General features: G+C 51.0%; 2 protein-coding genes across 5 annotated transcripts in view; one reads left to right on the top strand and one right to left on the bottom strand.

Annotated features, from left to right (window-relative positions):
* Positions 1 to 9906, bottom strand: part of USH1C (USH1 protein network component harmonin) — a 48737-nt gene extending 38831 nt beyond the window's left edge. Inside the window, exon 1 of one of the 4 annotated variants that reach the window (XM_010812478.4) lies at positions 9726 to 9906. In XM_010812478.4, the coding sequence (XP_010810780.2) occupies positions 9726 to 9761 (36 nt within the window). In that variant the 5' untranslated portion in view covers positions 9762 to 9906. 4 annotated transcript variants of the gene reach the window in all.
* A 3592-nt stretch (positions 9907 to 13498) lies between these two features.
* Positions 13499 to 26949, top strand: part of OTOG (otogelin) — an 87952-nt gene continuing 74501 nt past the window's right edge. Inside the window, exons 1-13 of the mRNA NM_001304328.2 lie at positions 13499 to 13662; positions 14105 to 14165; positions 14330 to 14390; positions 17677 to 17755; positions 18640 to 18732; positions 18900 to 19054; positions 21752 to 21870; positions 23323 to 23528; positions 24350 to 24480; positions 24744 to 24850; positions 25250 to 25359; positions 25764 to 25892; positions 26756 to 26864. Of these exons, the coding sequence (NP_001291257.2) occupies positions 13566 to 13662; positions 14105 to 14165; positions 14330 to 14390; positions 17677 to 17755; positions 18640 to 18732; positions 18900 to 19054; positions 21752 to 21870; positions 23323 to 23528; positions 24350 to 24480; positions 24744 to 24850; positions 25250 to 25359; positions 25764 to 25892; positions 26756 to 26864 (1457 nt within the window). The 5' untranslated portion in view covers positions 13499 to 13565. The remainder of the gene's footprint in view (positions 13663 to 14104; positions 14166 to 14329; positions 14391 to 17676; positions 17756 to 18639; positions 18733 to 18899; positions 19055 to 21751; positions 21871 to 23322; positions 23529 to 24349; positions 24481 to 24743; positions 24851 to 25249; positions 25360 to 25763; positions 25893 to 26755; positions 26865 to 26949) is intronic.

The following is a 26949-nucleotide window of genomic DNA, read 5'->3' as shown; positions in this document are numbered from 1 at the left end:
AGCCTCCTTTCAGTGTTTCCCACAGGCTACACTTGCTCTAGCCTCAGGGCCATCATATATATTGTTCCCTCTGCCTGGATGGTTTTCCTCCTTCCCTGCATGGCTGGCCTCTGCCCCAGGGAGGTCTTCCTGCTCACCAACCTAAACAGAACCCACTCCATCACCCCAAAGATGCTTCAATTCCTTCATTACAACAGTCACAATTTGCAGTTAATTAAGGCTTGCTTTTTTGTGAACTGGTTTGTTTCCTTCATCAGACAGAAAAACCCCACAAAGGAAAGATGAAGTCTATTTTTTCTAAGTCTCTTGAGCCTAATGCATAGAATGTGGTCAGTAAAGAAGTATCAGAGGGATTTCTCCATCCCCCTGCCTCCTGGTCCATGCACAGTCAGATGGGAGGAAGGGAATCATGGGAGCAGAAGGGGAAGGGAAATAACATTTGCATCATGGGATGGCACCAAGAGCTTCTCTGGGCCCTACTCCACTTGTTTATCTCACCAGCCCTACAAGGCCAATTTTGCAGATGAGGAAACTGAAGACCAGAGAGGTTACAACATGTCACACAAGGTACCACAGCTAATCAGAGACAGAGCTAACATTTGAACCTCAGTCTATCTGATTCTGGGGCTTCCCCAGTGGCTCAGCGGTCATGAATCTGTCTGCAAAGCAGGAGACACAGGAGACATGGGTTCAATCCTTGAGTCAGAAAGATCCCCTGGAGTAGGGCATGGCAACTCACTTCAGTATTCTTGTCTGGAGAAAGACATTCTCTTGTCCTATCCCATGGACAGAGAAACCTGGAGGGCTTCAGTCCATGGGGTCCCAAAGAGTCTGAGTCACTGAAGTGACTGAGCATGCATGCATGCTATCTGATTCCAAAGCCTATGCTCTCCCTGCTATACCACTGCCTGTGTGAGTCAGGACTTCCAGGGAAAAAACTTCAAGGGCTCTTCAGGCCAAAATTTCAAAACTTTTGCTCTCAAGCAGGCTCCCCTTATCTCAAATCCCCATCTCTCTCCTTCATACTCTTAAGAAATCCCTTTGGGTTTGGTCTAGAACAAGCAAGAAAATAACTCTTTTGGATGACTCCTGGAACTGCAGATGTTCTGCTTTCTATGAAAGCATAAAAAGCCCATCTGCTCTGACTGCAGTGAGGAGAGCACAACCAAAGGGCTTCTAGCTCAATTCCAGCCATGGGTGGTGACGTAAGACAAAGTAGAGGAGAGGGAAATCCCTTCCTGACTGAGGTCTTATGACTGAAGCTCTCTGCAACCCCTCCTTGCAGAAACGCCTCCTGCTGCATCATTAGGTGTAAGAAGCAAGGCACTGTCCTCCGCAGACAGCGTTTATGCACTGGGTGGAAAGTAGAAACAGAAGACAAAGGCAATTTCCAATATTAGAGTCTAAGGTTCTGCTTTTCTGCATCCCAAGCACAGATCACCTGGAGATGCTCTTCGAGGAGAGATCCTATTCCTGGGGGTCCCAGGCTTCTGGTCCTTGTGGGCAGCCCTCCAATGCTGACCCCTGCATCCAGAGGTCCCCACCCAGAAACTACATCCTATCAGTCTCCTGCTGAGGCAGCCTGCAAAGTTCAGCTCTTTAGCTCCATTCATTCTCAGAGCCTAGGTCACTCCAACCCTGACTTTCAATTCTGCCCTTCCCTATCCCTCCAGGGTCATCTCTATCACCTCCCAAGTGTGACTCAGGCTGCGGCCAAACAGGCCTTCCCCTAACACACTGGAACCTCCTCGACCTCATTCAGAATTGTCCCATCTATCCCCAGCAATTCAACTTGTCCATTTAAAAAAATTATCCATTTACCATAATATCTGGGAAATCATATCTGGCTTATGTAGAATGTTCTTTAAACACCAATGTAAGGGATAAATCAAAATGGTGGGAGTCTCGTGACCCTGACCATTTCCCACCCAGGAATCTCTCCAAAAAGGCTCTGAGATGACAGCACCACTTTGTTCTCTGACCACACCTGAGTGAAAACACATGCGCCAAGAAAGACAGCTGATAAGGATGGAACTTTCTCTGGAAGCCTGAACGTGCAGAAACATCAGCACTGTAATTCAAATTTTGCTTGTAAATATTTAACAAACTTGTACGATGTCTCTTCCTCCTGGAATCTAGGTTCAAGCAAATTCCTCAGGAGGGTCTCCCCTGTACCAGTCCAAGGGGCAGCTTCAGGGATCCCGTCCCTGAATGGGATGTGTGTTGGAATGGCTGTGTGTCATTCTCCCAAAAACTTGTGCTCAGCTACCTGTAACACACCTGGTACATAGTAGGTCTTAAAGCACCATGCCATGCAAACAGGTGCAGTGTTCAGTGGTGACTGCTGAATGAACTCCAACAGCCTTAGTCTAGAGCCTTCCTTCTATCCTCTCCGCCAGTCCGGAGTCACCTTCCCATCACTCCTCAGTACACAGCCTCCTGGATCTGTCTCCTCTTAGCTCAGTTCCAGTCTCAGACCCACACAAGATGGCCTGCCCTCCCTCTTCCCACTGACCTCTGTTTTCATTTAAGGGGAGTCCAAGCCCCCTCTTCTAGAGTCTTTCCTGACCATGCCCAGCCCAGAGCCTCCTTACCAGCCTCCCAGCCTGAGGCCCTTGACTGGCTCCCTTATTTGGGCCAGACTCTGCTTACAGACAGGCCACCACATCTGAAGTACTTTACTTGTATTGTCTTTAAAAACCCTCTGAGGTGGATGGATATTACCCCCATTTGACAGATGAGGAAATCAAGGCTCAGAAGCAGTAGAGATGAGATGACTGCTGGCTCCAAAACCCTTGCTTTTTTCCAAACTACCACATTGTATCCACTTACCAGTTAGAACCTCCTTATTTGCATTTGTCTAATACACATTAATTGAGCACCTACTGTGTGCAAGACACCATGTCTTCTTTCTCTAACTAGATATAAAAAGCCTTTCCCTTTCTTGGATCCCTCTTGATGGACATAGAAGCCCTAAGTAGACCACCATGTACAAGTAACTGTGTGGGGGTCCCTTTACCACATCAATACCCTATGCCCACTCATCTTGTGCCCACTCATCCTGTGTCTGGCCCCCTCTGTCCAGCATGAGACTTCTCTGGCCAATGTTCAGCTGGCTCAGTGCTATCGGCCTGCATGGTAAGGGATATCTCCCTCCTCACAAGGTACAAGCCCTTGTCTAGGGCACTGGAAGTAGACTCTGGGTTTGGCCTTGGGTCTCTCCAACCTCACCTCCCTGCCTTCCTCCATATGGACTGCCCTTTCAGATTGGCCTCACAGGGGAAGCACACAACCTTCCGCTCATGAAAATTCATGTATGCACTCAGCCAAAGACGGAGAAAGAGAGCAAGAAGCAGATTAAATAATGCATGTTGTTCCACTGGGTGACATTTGCCCTCCTAGGGCTGTGTCGGGATTAAATGAATGAATATCTGTAAAGACATTCACTGTAAAGACATTTACTGTAAGACAGTGCCCAGGGCTCCGAAACTTCAAGGGCTCTAAAATGTGTGCTGCATCGCTTCCCTTTTGCCTCCAGACCCACAACCCAGCCTCCTCCACCTAGAGGAGTGTCCCAGGAAGCTTTGCCTGGGCTCCCTGCCCTCTACTTCCTTCTGGGTTCAGCCAAGGAGGGCGGTAAGACAGTCTGGGGAGAAAGGGAGTGGGGTTCTGATTCCCCGGCTCTCTCCATGCCAGACCACCACGAGGCAGGTGCCCCCACCTGAGGCTGCAGCGTCTGACTGGACATCTCTCTGCAGCCACTCTCTCCTTTGTTCTGGGACCCCTTCCCTTGCCCCTTGGGGAGCCCCTGGCCTCCAGTGCTGCTGCTCCCAGGCTGTGTCACCACGCCTTGGCAGCTCAGCCATCCTGCCCTTTCCTGTAAGCAGTCCCTTCATAAAACTCTTCAGTCTCCCATTTGAGTGAGCCACCTGCTTCCTGCTGAAGCCCAGGCTGGTGTGAAACCTTAGCTATAAGCACTGGTGATACCAGCAGTATTTCTTCTCTGTGAGCTCTTCCTCTACCTATAAAAGTTGCTCAGTCGTGTCTGACTCTCTGCGACCCCAAGGACTGTAGCCCACCAGGCTCCTCTGTCCGTAGAATTCTCCAGGCAAGAACACTGGATTGGGGAGCCATTTCCCTCCTTCAGGGGATCTTCCCAACTCAGGGATCAAACCTGGGTCTCCTGCATGGCAGGCAGATTCTTTACCATCTGAACCACCAAGGAAGCCCAAGTCTCCTCAAATGCCAGCTCCCCTTGGTCAAGCCTTTCCTCAGGCTCCCCCACAAAGCCTGCCCTGTCATTCTCTCTGCACAGGATGACACTTTGTCCCCACCTCTGCTGTGGGACTCACCAAGCTGTGTTGGACTTCCTTTCTTCACCTGCCTGTCTCCTCACTAATCCCTATGTGGTCACAACACATTTCTAGCAGGAGGAAGGCGGGCAGTGAGGCCACGCCCCCTTCCCCACGTGAGTCTGCATGTCTCCCTGCTTTCAGTATCCTCCTCTGTAAAATGGGAATAAAAGTATCTCGTAGGATTCCAATCTTTTGTGAGAGATTAAAAATGGCTTTTTAAAAAATTCTTCATTGAGTGAACAGTTGTTACTTTGAACAGTGCCTGGAAAGTAGCAGGTTCTAAGTGTTTGTTAGTTAAACTAAGTAAGCATAAATGAATACAAGTCCCCTGTTCTCAGCAGCTGGCAGAGACTGGACTTCCGTAAGTGTTGTTGGGATGTTGGGATCTAGTTCCACTTCCACCCAGGCCTGCACAGTGTGCATCCTGGAGTTCAGCTCAGTCGCTCAGTCGTGTCAGACTCTTTGTGACCCCATGGACTGCAGCACGCCAGGCTTCCCTGTCCATCACCAACTCCCGGAGATTGCTCAAACTCATGTCCATCAAGTCGGTGATGTCAACCAGCCATCTTGTCCTCTGTCGTCCCCTTCTCCTCCTGCCTTCAGTCTTTCCCAGCATCAGGGCCTTTTCCAATAAGTCAGTTCTTCCCATCTGGTGGCCAAAGTATTGGAGTTTCAGCTTCAGCATCAGTCCTTCCAATGAATATTCAGGACTGACTTCCTTTAGGATTGACTGGTTGGATCTCCTTGCAGTCCAAGGGACTCTCAAGAGTCTTCTCCAACACCATAGTTCAAAAGCATCAATTCTTTGGTGCCCAGCTTTCTTTATAGTCCAACTGTCACACCCATACGTGACCACTGTGGGCATCCCAGAGAGCACTGGGTTTATCTGACTCATGTTTTATTATCCTTCGTCTTTTCAAGAGACTTGTGTCATGCTTACTAGTTGGTAGCATTTGACCCAGTGCCAGGCACAGCAGATCACACCCTCCTGCTGGTTCTCTTGCCTTGCTTGAGGTTCCTTCTCCTCTTTGTCTCCTCTACAGGTTGGGGTGCCCCAGGCTCTGTCCTGAGTCTTCTCTCCATCAGCACCGTCTCCCTAAGTGACTTCACCAGTTTCTGGGGTTTAAATACCATTTATACCATAAGAATTCACTGAGGCTTATCCCCAGCACAGAACTTTTCCCTGATTTTCACACTCCTACATCTACTGATCTTCTCAGTCACCTTTGTACTTGGAGATCTAAAAGGTATTTCAAACATAAAACATTCAAAATGGAACTCTTGGTTTCCACCAAGAGTTCTGTCTCCACCAACCTCCTCCTCCTCCCAACACAGTCTCACCCTTGATACCTTTCTCTCCACACCCGCAACCATCCCATCAGCAAAGCCTGTCAGATCTACCTTGAGCATATATCCTGGGTCTGGCACTCCATCTAGTCCACTGCAGGAGCCTCCTAAGGGAGGGTCCGCCTCCTCCCCTTTACCCTCTCAGTCTGTTCTCTACCAGTAGTCAGAGCAATCCTCTTAAAATGTAAGTCAATCATATCACTCCCCTGCTGGCTTCTTCCACTTAGAACAAAACCCCAAATCCTGAGTATGGCCCATTAGGACTCTACCACCACTCTGATCCATCTCCCACCACTCTTCATTCCGTAAGTCCTCTCAGAAACACCATCCAACTTGCTGTTCCTAAAGAAGGCAACCAGATGCTTGCCTCAGGGCCTTTGGACATGCTGTTCCCTCTTCCTGGAATGTTCTTCTTACACCAGGTGCTCTACCCAGTGAGGTAGAAATCGGCTCATGAGGCAGAAATGACTGCATGCTGATATATCTGCATGACTCCCCTCATTTCTTTTATGTCTTTATGTCTTTGCTGAAATATCACTTTTTTCAGAGAGGTTTTCCTGACTACCCTATAAAAAGTACTATCTCTTCACTCTTTATCCCTTCACCTCACTCAGTTTATTTTTTTCATAGCGTTCATTGCTACTTGACATTTTATGACACTTTCATTGGTTTGCTTGTTAACTGTCTGTTTTCCCTACTAGAATGTACTCTCTAAGAGGGCAGAGACTTTGTTTTGTTATTCAGTGGCTAGAGTACTGCCTGGCATGTATCAGAAACTGAGTCAATATTTATTGAATGTGTGCATGAATGAATGAAAGATTAGCAAATCCCTAGAAGGCAGAGGCTCTTCCTGACCTTATTTATCCCCCAAATCCCCCAAGCCAGATGTCTAGCTTTGGGCAGGGTACACTACAGATGCCCATGAATATATGATTGCTAAACAGTCAATAAATACTTTTTGAGCAAATGAGTAACCAAGTTCCTGCAACCTGCGGGTGCAGTGTGCAAGAGCAGGTTTCTTTTGAAAAGCTGGTTCTCCTGGGGGGAAGCCTTAGTCTCTGATGCCCCCCTCCCCTTGCCTTGGTGTCCTGGCTGAAGGCTGTGTCCAGGAAGGGCATGCAAGTGCTGCTCATGGCCTTGGGGAAACTGCACAAGCCCAACAGTCCCCGCTCAATGGTCCGGAGACTGTTGGGTCATCCATTAGGATGCTCTGTAGGCATCAGTGGGGAAAAGTGAGGCTTTTACCAAATAGCTGCTGCACAACCAGAGCAGCCAGTATTTGAACACCTATTTCATCCTCACCATCCTGTGAGGTGAGCACAACGAATTCCATCTCACAGTGAAGGAAACTAAAGCTCAGTGAGGTTAAGCGGCTTGCCCAAGGTCTCACTGCAAAGGGGGACAGGGCTGAGATTTGAGCCGATTTCTACCTCGCTGGGTAGAACACCAGGTGGCTCAGGTGGTGAAGAATCTGCCTGCAGTGCAGGAGACCTGGGTTCGATCCCTGGGTGGGGAAGATCCCCTGGAGAAGGGAATGGCAAACCACTCCAGCATTCTTGCCTGGAGAATCCCACAGACAGAGGAGCCTGGTGGGCTACAGTCCATGGGGTTGCAAAGAGTCAGACACGACTGAGCAACTCACACACACACTGACTACCTCATTGGAAAAGACCCTCATGCTGGGAAAGACTGAAGGGCAAAGGAGAAGGGGACAGCCAAGGCTGAGATGTTTAGATAGCATAAGTGACTCAATGGACATAAATTTGAGCAAACTCTGGGAGAGAGTGAAGGATAGAGGACCCTGGCGGGCTACAGTCCATGGGGTCAAAAAGAGCTGGACACGACTTAGCAACCAAACAATAACTACCTAACTCCAGACAACAGACAACAGTAGACATTTACTGAGGCTTCACTAAGTAACAGGCTCTATTTAAGCTCTCTACACATGTGTAGGTCTCATCTATCTCTCACAATAAACTTACTAGTTAAGTATTACTGTGATCCTCATTAACCAAATTGGAGAACTGAGGCACAGAGAAGTTAATAACTATCTCCAGGTCACACAGCACTTTCTGTAACAACACAGTACCTTTAATATTACCTCCAATGACTAAGGATTTATTTAGATTACAAATCATTCTCAAGGGGGTAAATTTGCTCTGAAACACTAAGGAAGGGGCATCTAGAAAGCAATCAACAGCAAGGTCTCTCCTCGGCTGCTTCATCCTCTCTCCTCAGTTCCCAGATGATCTCCAACCTGGGAGGGGAAGGCTGCTGCGCTTCTGAAGCAATGGGGCACAAAGTCCAGCCCCGGCCTTGCCCAGCACGCCCCGCCTGCACACTCAGGGCATTAATAGGTAATGACTCTTGTGATGAGGAAGAGCAGGGCGGTGGAAACACAGAGGCCTGGGGCCCTTTGGGGCGCATGGGGCCTGGGGAAGAGAAACAGGGGCTAACCCAGGGGTTGAGTCAGACACCGGGGACCCCAGAAACAACTCTCTCAAAGAGGCAAAGAAAAGTACCTCATGAGGAGAAGACAAAAGAGGACCCGACATTACTTTCAACCCCAGGGCAAGAAAGTGAAATTCAAGCCTGAGTCATCTTGGGGTAGGGGACGGGCAAGTGGGTTGCCTGAAATCTACACTCACCAAATGTCCCCGGCGGCTGAAATTTCTCCCCTTGGGTCCCTTTGCAACAGGATGCGCTGGTGAACATGTCTCACACTCCCCTTGTTATTTCCCAGCCCCCATACTCCTGCATGAACTTCCGGTTATCTCTCATCCCTGGGATCCCAAGGCCTCATTTTTAGAAGACTCCGGCCAGCAGGAGCTGTCCCCTTTGTGCCCCCACCAAACTTTGATTCCAACACTCAGCACCCAGGTGTGGGTAGTTATTAGTATGGGGTCTGTATTCCACCCACATGGCCAGCAACTTGAAGGCACAGACTGGATGCTCAAAACATGTTTCTTAAGTGAACAACTGACCGTTGGTCCCTAGTCCCAGGCCACAACCTTCAGCCCCTGTGGCCTCCATACTGGCTGGCTCCTTGAGCTCCCTGGGCCTCTCTGTGGTGAGAGAGGGGCCAGCCCCTGGACCTTGTCTACCTGAGCTCTGCCCACTCAGGCTTGGGAAGGGGGTTGGCTGGGTCTAAAGACACTGTCTCTCTGGGTGGGTCTCAAGGCTCAGTCACCTTTCCCTCAGGCAGGGCCTGTGGGTAGCTCCAGACACCCCTGGCTGCACCCTTGGGCTCTGAGGCATCCTCAGGCCTAGTGGGGATGTACACTGGATCTCTTCAAAGGGTCCTCTCTGACCTCAGGCTCAGCAACTCCTGCACAGCTCTGGAAACAGTTCTGGGAAGCCTGGGTCAAACCCAGTGGTCTCCAGCGATGGTCTCTGACAGTCCTGGGCCACCAATGAGGCCCCTCACTGGTGGAGAGCCTAAAGGGCCTGGCTGACTCCCACAGCTCCCTCCACTATTTCTCAGGTCCTAAGAAATGCCCTTAGGTGGGGAGTGGGCTGCCTGACATGCCTCCAATTCGAATTTTCAGGTCAGAAGACAGATTGAGGCATCCACTTGCCCTCCCTCCCAGTCCTCACCTCTCAGACCCTATCCCAGAGCCTCTCTACACCCTCCAACACCCCAGAGCTGGGGGCGCTAGGAGGGAGCGGGGCAGAGGGGTGGGGTGGGCGTTGCCCACTATGGGGCATCTCAGAGAAATATCCCATCTCAAGCCAAGATCGGAAGGAATTCTAATCCCCTACCCCCACCCCCGCTGCGTATTAAGAAAACGGACACTTTCAGGAAGGAACTCGGTTTAGTGGCTTCCACACCTAGAGTCCCAGTGCTCCTCCCTCATTTTACTGGGGATTCCTGCTGGTAACTAAAGGACCCTCAGGATCCCAGCCCACCCAGAGCACCAGGACCGGCCGGCAAAGGGAGAGGTGGTGCCGTGGGTATCCACCGCCCACCCACTCCGCCCCCGGACTCCGCGGGGGCGCTGGAGGGCCGCTAGTGGCTCTGACCTTGTGCCGGAATTCTCGGGCCACCTTCCGATCCATGGCTGGGTTGGATCGAGTCGCTTGCTACACAGTTCCGCTCCTTCGGGTGCCGGCTGCTGGGTGACGGGCTGCTCCAGCCCGCAGAGGCGGCGACCGTGACAGGCGGAGCCTGGGGAGGAGAGGGTGGGGCCTGGGGAGGACGGGGCGGGGCGGCGGGAGGCACCTGTCCTGAATCTCGCCGCCTCTCTCTGAAGCCTGAGAGCCGCTGGCCAGGAGGGCGTGTCTATGGTGGCGGCAACGATGGTTGGACATGTGACTGGCCCTGCCCTTGGAGTGGTTCTCAAACACACGCGGTTAACTGAAGGGATCTCAGGAAGCTGTCTGTCACCCCTTGCCAAGCATCTCACCTTCACTGTACATTTTATAGTAGTGGCTTCCCTGGACTTTTCCAACTTGGAAGAAACCTGTTTGTGAACTCCTTGGGGTTGGGTGTTACTGTAGCCCACAGGAACCTGAACAGTGGGTAGGAGGGCCCCTTCTCCACTGACTTCCTCTCCCACAGTTCCCTAGCTCCCTGCCACTCACACACACACACACACACACAAGCATGGAAGGGCCTGGAAATGACATCCTGATTTACAGCCGACCTTTACCCGGGGGATGACGCCCGTCTGGTTCATTTGATTCAATTCAACTAAGATCTGAGGTAGGAGATAGACGGGCTCCAGGTTGGACATTTACAATCAGCCAGCCTGCCTCCTCTTTGCAAGAGGTAGGTGGGCTGCAGTTGAGGAATGGACCACCAGCCCCCTCTTTGCTCTCACAAATGGAAGCAACAACAGAAACCGGGTAAATAGAAAGTCTTTGTCTCCTGTAAACATCTCAAGGGAATAAGGCAAAAGTCCAGTCTGAGAAGAAGGCTCCTCCCAGAAGCCTTCACTTCGAGATCCATCTTGGCTGATAGGGTGTGTGCACACCCCAGGGGAGGGTCCCAGCGTAGGCCAGGTATGGAAAAAGAAATCAGACAATTGGCCTGAAAGAAGACAAAGGCCTGGAAATACTGACCTATATAAATGATTTAACTTCCTCTTTACTGTGCTCCTCCTCCTTAGGGGGGACGCCTACACCCTTTCTCTCTGGGTGTGCATCTCAGCCCTGCTTCTATCTCAACTAAACAAACTGCTTCTCTTTGTGCTCTCCCACTTGTTGTTGTGCTATGTCTCTAAAATAAACTTTGTACCTGCATTGACAGTTTCTGCCTCCGTGATAAATGCACTTTTCACTGGGGGCAAAGATCCAGGGAAAACTAGCTTCTAGCCTCTAGCCCTTGCTGTTTTGGTGGCTAGCATTCCTGGTTTTCACCCAGGCTACCCAGATTCAATTCCTGGGCAGGGAATGAAGATCTCGTTTCAGGCCACCAGTCTCTGCTGCCCCACCCAGATCAGGTCTAGTGCTGGGGTGCAAAGATAATGATAAGCCAAGCCTGAGACAGCCTGAGAGCACAGAGGGGGTGAGGGGTGATAAAGACAGTTGTGAATGGAAAGAGCGGGCACCTTTAATTATGAATTTGTTTACTTGTTTCTGCATTCAACCCAGGGCAAGGGCCTGCCCTGTTTGCACCGTGTCAAAGGGGAGGGGACAGGAGATGGACTGCAGCCCAAATCAGCAAATTGCTGTAATTGCAGAGGCACCTAGAGACCCCATTCTTTGCAGCCCACCTGGAATAGCTGAAGTTTTGCCAGCCTACTATTTTTATTTATCTAAATTATGACCGAATTTGAGATGTAAATCCTTTCTGGAAAAGAACCTTAAAATAGCATCCATAGTCTCCCCTTGGTATTAATTAGTTATATCAGCGATAAAAGACTTGTGGGATTTTCAAAGGTCTAGGAAACGTGCACAAAATAAATTCCCCTCCCACTGACTTTTTTGACTTTCTGCATTTCATAACTATGTCATATGGCTGTTTATTTCATGTATAGATTCCAAGCAGAGCAGCAAATGCCCTTATGAGGGTGAATGACATCCAGTGATACCCTAATCCTTCTTTTACCGGAACATTGCCCACACAGACACTCTTCTCTAAATGCCTCCCTCTTGGTTTTAGGGACAAAACTGAGTCCTGGTTCTCCTTTCCCATGGATACCAGGCCCAAGCTCATACTGCTTGCTGTACAACAGACCAATAAACTGAGAGATGACTTGTTGTGGCAAGGAACGGTGACTTTATTTGTAAAGCCAGTAGACCAAGAAGATGGTGGACTAGAGTTCCAAAGAACCATCTTCCCTGAGTTAGAATTCAGGCTTCTTTATACTGAAAGAGAAAGCAGGCATCTTTTATACTAAAGGGGGAGGGAGTGTGGTTGGATGTTGCAAACTTCTTAATGCTGGAAACCTTTGTTCTTATAGCTGTCCACATAGCTTGGGTCTCAATGTTCCTGTAAGCATCAAACAAGACAAATGTTATTCTCTGTTCTGAAACTTTTATCTCTATATGAGTGGGAAAGTATTAGACCTTTAATAGTCAGAGCCCTGAAAATTGGTTATCCTGTATATTTCATGCTATTGGTTACATTTTTGACTTAGAGCAAAAGCAACAGAATACAAAGGTTAAAGTAAAGGAAACAGATTCAATATGGAGTCAGATTCGTCCTTCCCTATTACACCATGAATGTTCCTTTTCAAGCTTTCTCTAAGACAGTCTTGCCTTCACCCATTTCTTAACTGGTGTTCTTTAAGGTTCCATCCTTGGCTTTTTCCTCTTCATCTTCCCACCTAATCCCATGGCTTCAAATACGCTGTGTGGAGATAGCTATCCATGCTTTATTTACCGCTATATTTCCAGAATAGTGTGTGGCGAGGAGTAGATGCTCAATAAATTTGTTGACAGGATGAATGAGTAAAGCATCCCAAATATACACCTCTGCCCAGGGGCCTGTGAGGGCTGACGCTATCTTCATCACCGTCTACAAGGCCTGGCATCTGGTTGGTGTTCTAACACTTAGTTGGCCAAGTGAAAGATGCAAAGTTTCCCAAGGCTCTCAGGCCCACATTTCTACCATTCCAAAATTTTTCCTGGGCCGAGTGTATCTTATTCACAAAACTAAAGTTGCTTTTGTCAAAGTCAGGCCTCAATGGAACCAATAATATCTGAGTGTAAGGCATTTCTGTTAGTCAACATATCCTGAACTGGGGCCTGAGCTAGTGCTGGACACACAGAGGACTAAGGCATGATCTAGCTTCTAGAGGTTGGATCCCTAGCTCAAAACTAGGGGTAGAGTGGGGTCTTGGGGACCCAGGAAGCTGTAGTGGAAAATGGTGTAAGCACAGGCTAGGACTCTGCAGGCCTGAGCCATGGCTCTGCCACTGATCACTGAGTTGCGCCTCCTGGGACCTCTGTAAAAGGAATGCATAGGACCAGACTTATACCAGCATCCTGGGTCTCCAAGAACCCAGTAAGGGGCTTCCAGAACCCAGGTTCCTGAACCAGGGATCTCTGAGGAGCAAGGGATGTTGGAAGCTGCACAGACTGCCTGCCTCCTTGCTCCTCCAAGGGACTTAGCGCTGAGTGTGATCTGAATCCAACCTCCCTCGGGGAGGGGCAGCCACAGACCAAGAAGAACAAAGGCGGCCACCCCCGACGCCCCGCACACCGGTCAGGCTCCTAAATTATGGTAATAAGTTAGGCGGTCCTGTCTCTAGTTCGGGGCGGAGCCAAGTGCCTGGGAGGCGGAGCCAAGGGTATCCTGGGGCAAGAGAGCAAGAGGCCCGGCGGCCTCCAACCAGTGGAGGTGTGGCTCTGCCTTCGCGGGAGAGGCACTCGGACTTGATCCTGCGCTGAGCTTCCCAGTCCCCGCGCGCCCCTATGGGGGCCCCGGCGCCAGTGTTCTGCCTGCTCCTAGCTTGCGTCTGGCTGCCCCGGGGTGAGCCGGCAGGGGAGTTTCCGCCACTGCAGTCTCTCGGTGAGAGGGGTGTGGACTAGGGGAGGCCAGGAACCTGGGAGAACGTTTAGAGCGACAGACCTGGGCCAGCTGGAGAGAGGGTAAAGAAAGAAGGTTTGAGAGAGGGCAGGGGGACAGCCAGGGAGTGGGTCCAGGGAGAGGGACCGCAGAAGGAAAGAAAGGCCAGCCGCAGTCAGGGGAATGGCTCTCAAGCTGGGCAGCGTGGAAGAGATCCAAGGAGGGGGAACCAGAGAGAACTGGGGCACAGAGAGTGGGAAGGAGGAGGGAGACCCTTGTTGGAAAAGAGACCCCACGGAGGGGGAGAAAGGATTTGAGAAGGCTGCAGGGAGAGAGAATGGGGGTGATGCAGGTATGAGAGGCTTCCCAGCAGGTGGGGAACGGGGTGAGAAGGGGTGGGAGGCATAACGAGTGGAGAGTGGAGAGTAATCCCCCCACCCCCTAGCCGCAGCAGCCACACCCCGAGGCAATGCAGAGCTGCAGCCTGAGCCAGCCCGGGATCCCAGGTGAGTAGGCAAGAACTGCTAGCTACCCCGCTCACTGGTTCCATCTTCATTCCTGGCATGGGTGACCTCAGGGGTTAGCACAGGGGACGGGATGGGCCTGGGATGGTGGGGGGGCATGGCCCACTCCTCTCCCTTCACCCACACCAGGCTTGTTTCTCACCTAGCCACAGCCATCAGGAGGCAGTCCTTGCCATAGGGGATGCTACCACGGTGATGGGAGGCCAGGTAAGGGGAGGCTTGGGGAAGGGGTCACTTCACTGGGCAGGGGCTTATTTCTGTCTGGGTTTGAGGCTGTCTGGGAGCTCTGTAGGTGGCAGGAAGTATGTTTCTACAGTTATTCAAAAGGGGACCAACAAGATTCTTAGTGTGTGTCTGAAGAATGCAAATTTATAGGATATTTCTGCTTCCACTTTCCTAATCTCTTGGGGCCCTATAGCCAACTTTTGTTTATTTATAAATTGTGTTTATAGAGGAAGAGGGCACAGAGTCGCCGTCAGGAGACAGCTGAGCTCTTTCCTTTCCTGGGTGAAAGCGGGAAGATGAGGGTTTGGGAGAGTGGAGTTCTCTATTCCCTGCCTGGCCTAAACCCTGTCAGAGGTCCCTCTTCATCCCCTGAGCATCCCCAGCAATGCTGCTTTGAGGCCCTCTGGTGAGGCCTGCAAGGAAGGGTTGGTTGAAAAGCAGAGCCATCCTCTAAGTCCTGACCATTCCCTGTTGCCCACCCTCCCCAGGTCCTCTGTGCTTTATTACTTTTTAAAAAAATTTTTTTGATTGAAGGATGATTGCTTTACAGAATTTTGTGGGTTTCTGTCATACATCAGATCCTCTGTACTTTAGGAAGAGGTGGTTCTTTTCTTTCTTTGCCAAACTTCGGTCGGTCTCTGGATCAAGTGATTCAGGTTCCTTTTCTAGTCTTGGCTTGCGTCTGTCTCCTCTCTACAACCACAAACATGATACAAATACAGCCCACCCGATATCAGGTTCCCAGAGAATCTTGAGCCTCAGTTTACACACCCTGGCCCTTGGGATCCGCTCTGGGGAGCTCATTGTGCCAGCAGGATGGAAGCATCTTTTAAAATAGAAAACAATGTGTCCCAAATACCTGCCCTTTTGAAATAGATATGAAGATCCCAAGGAAGGAGGAGGCATGCTTACTTTTGAATGTCTGGATTATGTGGGGGTTTTGTATCTTTTTTTCCCATTTCTCCAGGCCCCAGATTGAACTGAAAGATAATGTCGTCATTCTTTTTATTTAGTTTTTATTTTATTTTTAAAATGTTTTCATCATTCTTTTTATGGATGGGGATACTGAGGCAGGTGGATGGTTTGCCGGGCCCTCAGGGCACAGGCAGAGCAAGATCTTCTAGCTAGCATGTTCTGCTGCTGCTGCTGCTGCTAAGTCGCTTCAGTCGTGTCCGACTCTGTGCGACCCCATAGACGGCAGCCCACCAGGCTCCCCCGTCCCTGAGATTCTCCAAGCAAGAACACTGGAGTGGGTTGCCATTTCCTTCTCCAGCATGTTCTACCGCATTGTAAATGCCCCCACTGGACTCCTGGGATCCCTGTAATTTAGTGGCGTAATGATCCTCCTACCCAAACACTTCATTCCCCTAGAGGGCTTCTTTCCTTGTTGGATTCCAGGGTAGGCCTCCCCTTCTTTTCCTTGGAGAATCATCCAGACCAGGCAACCCCAGTAGGTTTCTCACATTACTCCTTAGAACAAACAAGGGGTTAGAATGGCCCTCCTTAAAGGCAACTGGAGTTGGAGGAGGCTGGGCAGGAATCAGGCTACTTAAAAAGTGAACCTGGGGATCCCTCAAAGGCTTCTGCCTGGAATGCCCTCTTAAGTAAGGGAAGGGGAGGTCTCAGACCAGTAGCTCACCACCCTTCATTTCTGTGCTGCCTCACTCTATAGAGCTCAGCCATTCTCCAGAGAATTGCTGGTGTAGACCAGAAGTCCATGAACTTGGATGGGGGGAAAAATGCATTGTTATTTATGGAAACCTCAATGGAACTGAAATTTAGTCTCCCCTTTAATTACTGCTAGATGTTACAGACCACAGAATATTAGCAGTGTCTGTGACTCTCATTAGTAGAAATCACAGGTATTTTGCTCTCAGCTTGCAATTGTCTCTGTCTCCAGATCGCATCTATGCTCACTGCTCCTGCATGCTGGCAGTGGTATGGCCTGTCGCTTGGTCCTGTGATTTAATGTATTAATAAAAAAGCACAAATATTACCATTACTCATTTTTATAAAATATTTGATCGCTGCATTGCGATATGTTTGATATCCTTTATAATATTATGTTTTATTTTACATATTTAGAAACATCTGTTGAAGAAGGGGCCCATAATCGTCACTAGATTGTCAGAGGGATTCATGGCATAAAAATGATTAAGAACTCCCCATCTATACTGAAGATGAATCATTTGGAAAGGATTTAAAATTCTTCTCCAGAAATGGCCTCGATTCGTTGCAGCACAGGCCAGGCAGGAGATGGAGAAGTACAACCCACAGGAGGGACAAAGAGCTGGGGTTGGGCTCCAGGGACCAAGGGTTCTGAATACTTCTGTGTTCCTAGTCTTTGCGAGACGCTGGGGATTTAGCCCAGGGATGAAGAGGTGACAGTGAGGAGAAAATACATGAGACAAACACCCTCAGTGTGGTTCATGCCTTGTCAGCCCTGTGAGCACGTGTTCCCTGTACCTGGGCCAGGCTGGGCCCCCACTCCCAGAAGGTGTTCCAATGAGAGGACTTAGGCCCTGAGAATGAGGATCCTACTGTGCCAAGGGTCCCGGTCCTAGGTGGCTTCAGACCCTCAGGCTGGAGTTCTGAGAGGGACTGAACACAGCGAAATGATGTTCGGGGAAGTCCTGATTTCAGATGTTCGTATCTCAAGAGACCATGGGATGGGGCTTCTGGTCTGGAAAACAGGATCTCAGCGGGTCCTCAGGTGTGTGGTATCGGGGAGAGCTCTGACTCGGACGAGTTCCAACGGCGGGTTGTGATCCGTGAGGCATTGTTTTTGCTGATAGAAGAGCCCAAAAGGCTGAGTTGGGGTGGGGGATGTTCCCCTGCCCAGGATTGAGGGGCTGCCTTTGTTTCTGAGCTCTGGCCCGTATGGTTTCTGTAGTGAGGAGGTGTTGTGTTTGTTCTCCAGACAAGAGGGTTTTGTGCTGGGCTGTGGAGCATACAAAGGTTTACTAGGGAGGGAGTCAGGAGAGGCCAGGGGACACTGGAGCATGGAGGGGAGGGGGTTGTGTTCAGGCTACAAGCCTCCCCAGCCTGCCAATGAGATGCCACTCTGGAGGGTGTAAACCAGGCCTCACGCCACCTGAAAATCCTGCCTCCAGGCTTCTCAGAGGTGGGCTGGGTAACTGGGGCACCCAGCAGCAGAGGGCCTGCCTCCCTCCAGGTAGTGAACAGGAAGGGCTGTGACCTCCAGGAAGCCCGCCATCCCTGAGGTCAGCCCTTGATTGAATTATTTTCCGTCTCCTGTCTGTAAAAGGAGGAAGCTGAAGTCCTGGACTCCTTGGCCATGTCTTCCTGGGAAAGGCGGCTCCATCGGGCCAAATGTGCACCGTCTTGTAAGTGCCCCTCCTTCCCTGGGGCTCGTGGGAGGCAGAAAGGCCTGTGAGGGAAGCCCGGGGCTTGTCTTGGGGCCTCCTGGGACCTCTTTTCCCTGCAGGGGGTCTCTTTCCACCGTCCCCAGCCCCAGCGTCCAGCTCTACTCTGCTTTCTCCTTCCTGCCTGAGGAGTGTCCTGGTCTCACGACCATGCCCCTGTGGCTGTCCCCCTTCACACTGTCTGACTCCAGTGAGGTTGAGCTTCTTATTTAGTGGTGGTTTTCCCCCTGGATATCACTCTGTGTCTGTAGCCTCTCTCTACTATTTTGTGGCCTCTCCCCTCACCTGGTCTCTGTCTGTGGTCCCTCTTCTCACATTATGGCTCCCTTCCTTGCCACATGCCACTCTGCTTTGTCCTCTCATCCTCTGAGGCCTTCCTTTCTACTACATTCCAAGTGCATTCCTTGGTTTACACTACGGACTCTTCCCCTAAGATTATGGAGCGATGAGGAAGAGCAGTCCATGAAAAGCTCTGGGCAGGCTCCTGCTCACCCCTCATGCGCCGTATTCACAGCTTTGATGCCTTGCCTGGTGGCCAAGAACTTTTAGCTTAGGAAACTGAAGGCCTAGGTGGGGCTGGCCTGGGGCCATTGATACATACCGAAGGTCAGTACTCAGACTTCACAGCCTATTAGGGAGAGGGTGGGGCAGCTGTCTGAGGCACCCTGCTCCTGCCCCCATCAAAGCCAGCTCCTGAGGAAAGTTGGGGCTCGCTGTGATGGGGATCTGAGTTCCATGTCGCTCTGGGAAGTGGGGGCCTGGAGTCCCATCGTGACGGAGGTGCTGCATCAATGGCTTCTGCCATTCTCAGCTTGATGGGGCGATGCCTTGCGTCTCCCTTGCAGACTTGTTCTCCTGCTTCAACGGGGGCGAATGTGTGCACCCGGCCTTCTGTGACTGCAGGCGCTTCAATGCTACCGGGCTGCGCTGCCAGATGGGTGAGTCTGGGCTCCATTCTGCCTCTGGGAGGGGCCACAGGTTTAAGAAAATCTGTGGACCTGAGACTCAGGGGTCTGGGTTAGAGGGAGTGGGCATCGAACCCACTAGCCTTGGGCTCAGTGTCCACTGCTGCTACACAGAGGTGCCCTTTTTGTCCCTGGCTCAGTATACAATGCCGGCCCTGAGAGAGACAGCATCTGCCGGGCGTGGGGACAGCATCACGTGGAGACGTTTGATGGCCTCTACTACTACCTGTCTGGGAAGGGCAGCTACACTCTGGTGGGGCACCATGAACCTGAGGGGCAGATCTTCTCAGTCCAGGTGAGGTGTTCACTGCCCCCTGCCTGTCCGGGAAGGTTCCTCTAGGCCCTGAAGGCTTGGTTGGCCTGGGCTCTGCTCGGCAGAGTTAAAGAGGCTGGCGCTTTCCTTCACCCTCCCAGCTCCTGCCCAGGGCTTCTGCACCTCGAGGCAGCTGAAGGCTCCGTGGTTCTCACTCATCCACTCACTTCTGGGTGCCCCTGGCCATTCACTCACTTAGTCTCTCATTCACCAAGTATTTATTAAGTGCATAGTTGTACTCTTTTCCTGGCACAAGGCCTGGTGCTGGCCCTGTGGACAACACCACAGATGTGGTCTCTGTCCTCATGTAACTTACAGTCTAATGGGAAAACAGACATCAAGTCAAATGAATCATTTCAAGTGCCACTGAGTGCAATAGAGGAGAATGTCAAACAGTTAGAAGAGCATGTGATGGAAACCTAACCTTGCCTATTGGGAAAGAGGGTGATCGGGGAGGGCTTCCTGCTGCAGGAAGTGATATTTACGTTGGTATTTGAAGAATGAATTAGAGCTGGACAAGTGAAGGGTTGGGTACAGACAGGAGAACACTCTAGGTCAAAGGAACACCGGATGCTATGGTATGAACCTTAGATAAGAAAGAGCGTGGTGCCACAGAGGAAATGGTAGAGGTCCTGAGTGACTCAGCTTAGGGTGACCTCTTCTAAGATTTTTTGCATGCTCTGACCTCCTGAGTGGGCTCAGGGGCTCCTTTCTGTGGAACCAGAGTTCCACACCCTTACCTTATCATTGTGTTTCTCTTACAAAAATCTGTTTCTGGGTTGGTCTCCTCTTCAGATGTAAGTTTTCTAGGCAGGGACCATGTCTTTGCCATTGCTGTTCCCAGTACCTGGATTAATGCTCAGTAAAAGCTTGTCTTGTGTATGAACACATGTGAGAGTCACAGTCTCATGGTCAGACAGATCTGATTTTCACATTTACCCTGTGTGTCAAGTGGGCAGTCACCTGCAGGTATAGTCTCTACCTGGAGAAGGGTCTAGCTGGGGAGGCTGCTGTGCTGGAGGGCACCTTGGCCAGCATGGAGTTAGGCTGAAGGGTTGGGAGATGGGGGAGAGCATGGTGCTCAGTGTCGCCCCTCTGCCAGCTGGGTGTGCCCCTTCTGTCTCAGGCATAGCCCTGCCAAGGGACTGTCTGGGGGCCAGGTCCTGGATGGACCAGGGACCCTGACCTTCTTCGCCTCAGAGTATCATGGGTATCATACATCATGACTGTATCATTTTATGGTGGCTCAGATGGTAAAAAAAAAAAAAAAAAAAAAATCCGCCTGCAATGCACGAGACCCAGGTTTGATTCCTAGGTTGGAAAGATCCCCGGGAGAAGGGAATGGCAACCCACTTCAGTATTCTTGCCTGGAGAATTCCATGGACAGAGGAACCTGGTGGGCTACGGTTCATGGGGTCAAAAAGAGTTGGACATGACTGAGTGACTAATCTGTTATGATTACCTAGACCAGTGGGGTGCCACACATTCATGAGTTATGAAATGAAAAAGTAATAAGTCATAGTTAAGTCAAGTCAAGTCACTCACTCAATCGTGTCTGACTCTTTGTGACCCCGTGGACTGTAGCCCACCAGGCTCCTCCGTCCATGGGATTCTCCAGGCAAGAATACTGGAGAGGGTTGCCATTTCCTTCTCCAGGGGATCTTCCCGACCCAGGGATCGAACCCAGGTCTCCCGCATTGCAGGCAGACACTTTAACCTCTGAGCCACCAGGGAAGCCTTAATAAGTCATAACCAGCGTGAAAAAAAAAGACAAAAGAGAATATAAATAGAAAATGTTGTAGAAATGCTTTGCACATTAATAGTGGTGAATATTATTTTGTAAAGCTTTTTGTTTTATTTAATTTATATGTGTATATATTTCTCACTATGGGTCATGGTCACAAAAGTTTGAAAAATATTTAGGCTATGGAATGGCTTTGACAGGTCCTACTTTTAGTTGAAATGGCTCCAGCCCGCCTAACCATGTTTAACAATAATCTAGTGGAAGGTTTGTTCACTCATGGGATGGATTTTCACATTTGGCAGAGGTACATTTCAGACTTTTCCCTAAACTCTGAGAGCCCCTGCCTGCTTTCCTTGGGTGCTGTGGCTTTGGAGGTGTAGGTTCTGTCTGAGCGGGGGCAGAGGAGACACGCATGTGTCAGGCAACTCAGGAGTGATATGTGTGTGTAGGGGACAGCTAAGCCGCCTCTACCAGGGTGGTGGTAGGAGTGTGTATTTATAGTGTGAGCATTGAGAGTGCCCTCTGATGTACCTATTTGAGATGTGTGTTGTGTTCATTATGAGTGTGAGATGGTGTGAGTGTATAACTGGGCTTTCAATCTGATGGGATAAGCTGGGGTGGATAAACAAAAAAACGTCCAGAAATAGGGAGACAGCACAGTTGGATTGGAATCCTGGCTGTGTGCGTGTCACCTGTGTCAGTTCACCTCTCTGAGCACGAGCCACCTCCTCTCTGAGGTGCAGGTAAAGATAGCTCTGACCTCCCTGTGGTGCTGTGGGGACCGGGAGAGATGACAGAGGACAGGTGCTCGGCATGCCGCGGGCAGCAGTCCAGCATTAGTGGGAGCTCAACAGGGTGCCTCTGGGCCCATAGCCGAAGCTGGGGCCAGGTGAGTGGCAGGAGCTTGCACAGTGGCCTCTGAAATCCGCCCCCAGGTGCACAACGACCCGCAGTGCGGCTCCTTCCCCTACACCTGCTCCAGGTCTGTCAGCCTCTTCTTTGCGGGCGAGCAGGAGATCCATCTGGCCAAGGAGGTCACCCGTGGAGGCGTGAGGTAACTCCAGCACCTTCTGCCCTGAGCTCCCCTACTCCCTGGTGTGGGTGGTGGGAGATGGCTGAGCATCTGCCCTTCTCGAGTTGTTTTCTGGGGGCAAACAGAATCTCCACCTCTATGGCAGAAACATACTGGCAGATCAGCTGGGCTTACAGAGAGACGAGTCCCTCATGATTTTCTGGAACTCTCAGGCCCTGTGGATTTGCAGACAATACATTTTCAGGCAATGAGCGAAGTTTCCCAGATAGCTGTATAGGCATGATTAACAGGTTTTTGCTTCCACAAGTTAAAGGAAATCTTCCTGAATGTATCCTATATAGTTCAAACCTCATCAGAGCAGACTTTGAGCACACTTTCACCCTTTTATGATGGCATGGGGTCATTTGACTGTCACTTACCTTGTTGGGACCTCAGGGATGACTGAGGGACTATTTAAGGGGTGAAGTCCCAGCTTCCTACATCAAAAGGCTCCAGACTATGGTCCTTTCGGAAATCTTTCTTGCACCTCTTCTTCACTGGACTCTCCTTCCTTGGCTGTCCCCTGCCACTTCATCTTGCTGTTAGGGGGACCCTCCTGCACTGACCCTTCTCCCCTTTCTCATTTCCTGCTTCAGACCTGGAAACGGGGTAGCCAAGCTTTCTGGTGCTGAGTATAGAACTGAAGATCCACAGTGTTTCCCTGTGAATGAAGCCTTGGTAGCTGGCTCTTTTGGTTCTGGCTCTGACTGGTTAGACACTCCTTTTGCTTTCCTCCGGATTTTCATCTGTGTTAATGTTGCTAAATTCCAGATCGGCTAAGAGAGTCTGTGCCAGTAAAACAGGGGAGGATATTAAGATTGCTGGAGCCCTGAACTCTTTCCTTCATGTCCTGTTTGTCTTCTCTCTTGGCTTTTTCTTTTTCTCTTCCAACTCCTTTCTTGCTTCCCACCAAAAATATAAGCAAAGTGGATGTCTGTTTATATCGTCACTCCTGTCTAAAAAAATAAACTGGCAATTTCAGTCACTCTAAGATTTATTCCTGCCAGGGAAATTGCAGTTTTATTTTTTAAGTATTACTTTCTGCTTGACTAACTGCCCTTTATTTATTGAAACACCATCAATAAAATATATGTTAATAATTTTTGTATAAAAAGTTACCACTATTAGTGCTCAAAATCCCGTGATTGTCTTCACTGTGATTCCAGAGAGCAAGGGAAATTGTACTTGTGAAAAGCAACTTTAAAACTCTGAAAACCAAGGAAACCCCTTTCTGACTGTGGACTTCCAAGCACCCAAGAAGTCAGGGGGAAGGAAAATAGGGACCTTAAAGCCTGTGGTGTCAGTGGCCAGGGGGTGAGGCTGATCCTGTGCACATGGTGGGTCCTGCGGGTAGAGGATGGTGGTCCCCTGGTGAAGGGCCTGGGCTGGTGGAGGTGATGTGGACGCCCTGAAGCTCTGGGCTGTATCCTGCAGGCTCCAGCTGCCTCACGTGATGGGGAACCTGCGTCTACAGCTGCTTGCTGGCTATGTCCTCGTGCGGCTTCAGTCGGCCTTCACGCTTGCCTGGGATGGCACCTCAGCTGTTTACATTAAAATGAGTCCAGAGTTCCTAGGCTGGACCCATGGGCTGTGTGGGAACAACAATGCCGACCCCCAGGATGACCTGGTGACCAGCTATGGTGAGGCGCAGGCCAGGTGGCCGCCAAAGGGGTTTTGGTCGGGGTGGGGGATAGGCTGGGCTGGGAGGAGTGGGAAGGAACTTGGCACAGAACCCTGGGGTCATGGTATAAAGACCTGGGGGGAGGTCAGAGGCCTCTTCCAACTGTGTTTTAACCACTCTGGACCTCAGTTTCCTCATTTGTGAAATAGATGTAATGAGAATTTCTACTTAGGTTGCGTGAGGATCTAATGGACACTGCCAGGTGGCGCTGGCCCTGCAAGGTGTCTAGGGGATGGAGGGGCTGAGGGGACTGCAGGGTGCAGGGGCCAGAGGGAGCCAGGGAGAAAAAGGCTCCAGCTGGAGAGGCAGGAAGTTAAAGTGAAGAGTTTAGACCAAATCATAGCAACTCTGGCCAGAGAGAAAGTGCCACCTATGAGCAGCCACAACACACTGAACACTTGACCCATAGCGTCTCTTGTAGTCCTAGCGATAAATTCACAAGGGGATGGTTTGCCCTGTTCACACATGGGAACCTCATGCTCAGAGACGCATGGGAGCTTGTTCAGACTCATACGTTCCTTCCCTCTCGATGGCATGGTGTTGCTTTTCTGAGTTTAGAGCAGCAGGGAGCCACTTCCTGGAACCTTCAGGGTCTTGAGCATTCTTGACTATGCTTACCAAACAACTCTTTCAGGAGAATGGCTCTGTAGGGAAATGCAGACTGGAATGGTAGCTCATGAGGCTGGTTTTTCAACGCCCTGCCTTTCTCTTGGCATCTCTTCGGCTCCACCTGCCTCCCCTGTGGCCCCCACCTGCGGTCATGTTTGTTCTGCCCTACAGGGAAGCTGACGGATGATGTGGCGGAGTTCGTGCACAGCTGGCAGGAGCAGGCCCCCAACCAGCCTCCAGGTCCCACGACCTCCTCCCTGCCCCGCCCTCCATGCCTGCAGCAGACCCCGGGAACCATGCAGGTGTGGCTCCTGGGCTGACCCCCCAACTCTGGCCCCCTAACCCCACCTAGTGTCTGGCTTAGGCTGGTTTCCTGTATACTTCTTGGAAAGTCACTGGCTGCAGGGGACCAAGGTTGTTGGTGTCCACACCCCTTCCGTCTCCTCTCCATCCTCCTCTTTCTCTCTCCTGGGCCCAAGTTGGGGTGCTGCATGGGACGGGTGAAGTCAGAGGGCCGCGTGTGGCCCTGCCAGCCTCCAGCTCTGGCTCCTGGCCCACACCCCAGGGTGTGTATGACCGCTGTGAGGCACTGCTGCGACCCCCCTTTGACACCTGCCATGCCTACGTCAGCCCTCTGCCCTTCATGGCCAGCTGTACCAGCGATCTCTGCCAGTGAGTGGGGACCCAGGAGCGAGGGTGGTACTGGGCTGTGGGGAGACCTCTCCCAGTAGTGGGCGGGGGCTCAGCACGTGGGCCACTGAGCTTGATGATCCCAGGCAGTAACAGATATGCTTCACAAAGTTCTGAAATGCTTATGTATTTGCATGGGTGGGACAGACTGTCCTCATTCAATCAAAGCCCATAAATGGGGCCTGACCACCCCCGGGTCTCATCAGTCAGGGGCAGTGCTGAGACGAGAGCCCAGATCTTCCGACCTCCAGTCTAGGGGTCTGCCTAGCTGCCTCCCCTGGCTACCTTTCCCAGCTGTAGAGTCTGAGCCCTGGCAGACTCCATTGGGTGCTGGGGGGCTGGCTGCAGGTTGAATCTTATATCCTCGGCTTCCCTGCACAGATCAGCAGGCGATGAAGCCACATGGTGCCGGGCACTGGCAGAGTATGCCCGGGCATGTGCCCAGGCAGGTCGGCCGCTGCAGGGGTGGAGGAACCAGCTCCAGTCATGCAGTAGGTGCAGCCTGATTGTGGGCAGGGAGGGATACAGACAAGCTCTGTCCTGGGGCTGTGGGTGGCATTCCCAGGCCTCAAGTCAATGTCCTGTCCTGCTGAGAACCACAGTGATCAGGAGTGTTAAGCCCTGAGGTTCCATCCCCATGAGACAGATGGGAAAACTGAGGCCCAGAGAGGGAGGGACTGACCTGGGGCCACCAAGCGCAATGAAAGTGGCTCTTAGGGTCTCCCAGGCTCTCACTAATTTCCTGGTCACCCGGTGCTCACACTGGGACCAAGAAAGCCCTCCTACCCGCCCCCCACCCCCCGCCCCCAGGGCTTGGGTAGGCCCTGGTTGGGTCCTGGCAGAACTGGGGCCAGAAGGGAGCAGACAGGCTGTACTATGCTGCCTTCCTTCCAAGCGGTGCTCTGCAAGGAGAAGGCCTTTGTCTACAACGAGTGCGTCGCCTGCTGCCCGGCCTCCTGCCAGCCGCGGGCATCCTGTGTGGACAGCGAGATAGCCTGTGTGGACGGCTGCTACTGCCCTGACGGTATGCTAGTGGTTCATTGGGTGCCTGGCAGCATTTCTCTGGCCTGGCATAGATGAGCGTGAAGCCAGGGGTCAGAGCACGTCTGTTTGTAGAACGAAGGAAGGAAGGAACAAACAATACATGAATGAGTGAATGAATGGCTTAAGGGAGGTAAGGGTAGGGGCAGAGCCGTAGCTCTTGAAGATTCATCAGGATATTTAGTTTCATTGAGACTGAGCTTTTTAAGGTGTGTAGATGGGGACAAGGTATTCAGTCATTCATTTATTCATTTATCACACATGTATTTGTTTAAACTTCCATCTGTGTACTGTTTTTCATGGTGTATAAATCTGCAGCACATCTAATGGTGCAGAGCTTGCTTGGTGAGGATGAGATAAAAAAATATAAAGATACAGTTGTTGACTTTAGGAATCTGAGTCTGGTTGCAGTGATGACACTTACACATATAACTCCAGTCTGAGGCATAATATGGTGAGGACCAGCTCAGGAGTTCAAACAAGAAAAGATACAGGAATTCATTTGTGGGGAGAGATTATCAGGGAAGGCTTCCTGGAGGAGGTGGCCCCTTAGTTGATTCTAGATACAGTGACAGGCTTCTGAGAGATGGAGAGAAGAAGCTAGTCAGCATGCACTTTGTGTGGGGTGAGTCGGTTCTCAGAGCAAAGGTCTGGAGGTGGGATTATTTGCTCAAAGGGGACTCAGATCTGGCCTGAGCCATGCATTTATATAGGAGAAAGTTTGAAAATGAGCTGGGTGGTGAAAGAGTGTGGATGAGTTGATTTTTATCACAGGCCCTGGAGCGCTATGAAAGGTTTGTAAACAGGAGTGGAGGTGAGTTAAGTGGGCCTTTGCTGTCACCCTAGGGCTGATCTTCGAGGATGGGGGCTGTGTGGCACCGGCTGAGTGTCCCTGTGAGTTCCATGGGACCCTGTACCCGACTGGCTCTGTGGTGAAAGAAGACTGCAATTCTTGGTCTGTGTCTACTGCTGGGGAGGGGAACGGTGACTTCTGGGGCTTTCCATCAGGACTACCCCTCCACCCCTCTAGGAGCCTGATC

The sequence above is a fragment of the Bos taurus genome, chromosome 15, assembly GCF_002263795.3.
Source record: "Bos taurus isolate L1 Dominette 01449 registration number 42190680 breed Hereford chromosome 15, ARS-UCD2.0, whole genome shotgun sequence".
Lineage (NCBI taxonomy): Eukaryota > Metazoa > Chordata > Mammalia > Artiodactyla > Bovidae > Bos > Bos taurus.
Note: the sequence above shows the minus strand (reverse complement) of the source record. Positions and strands in the feature narration are given on the sequence as shown.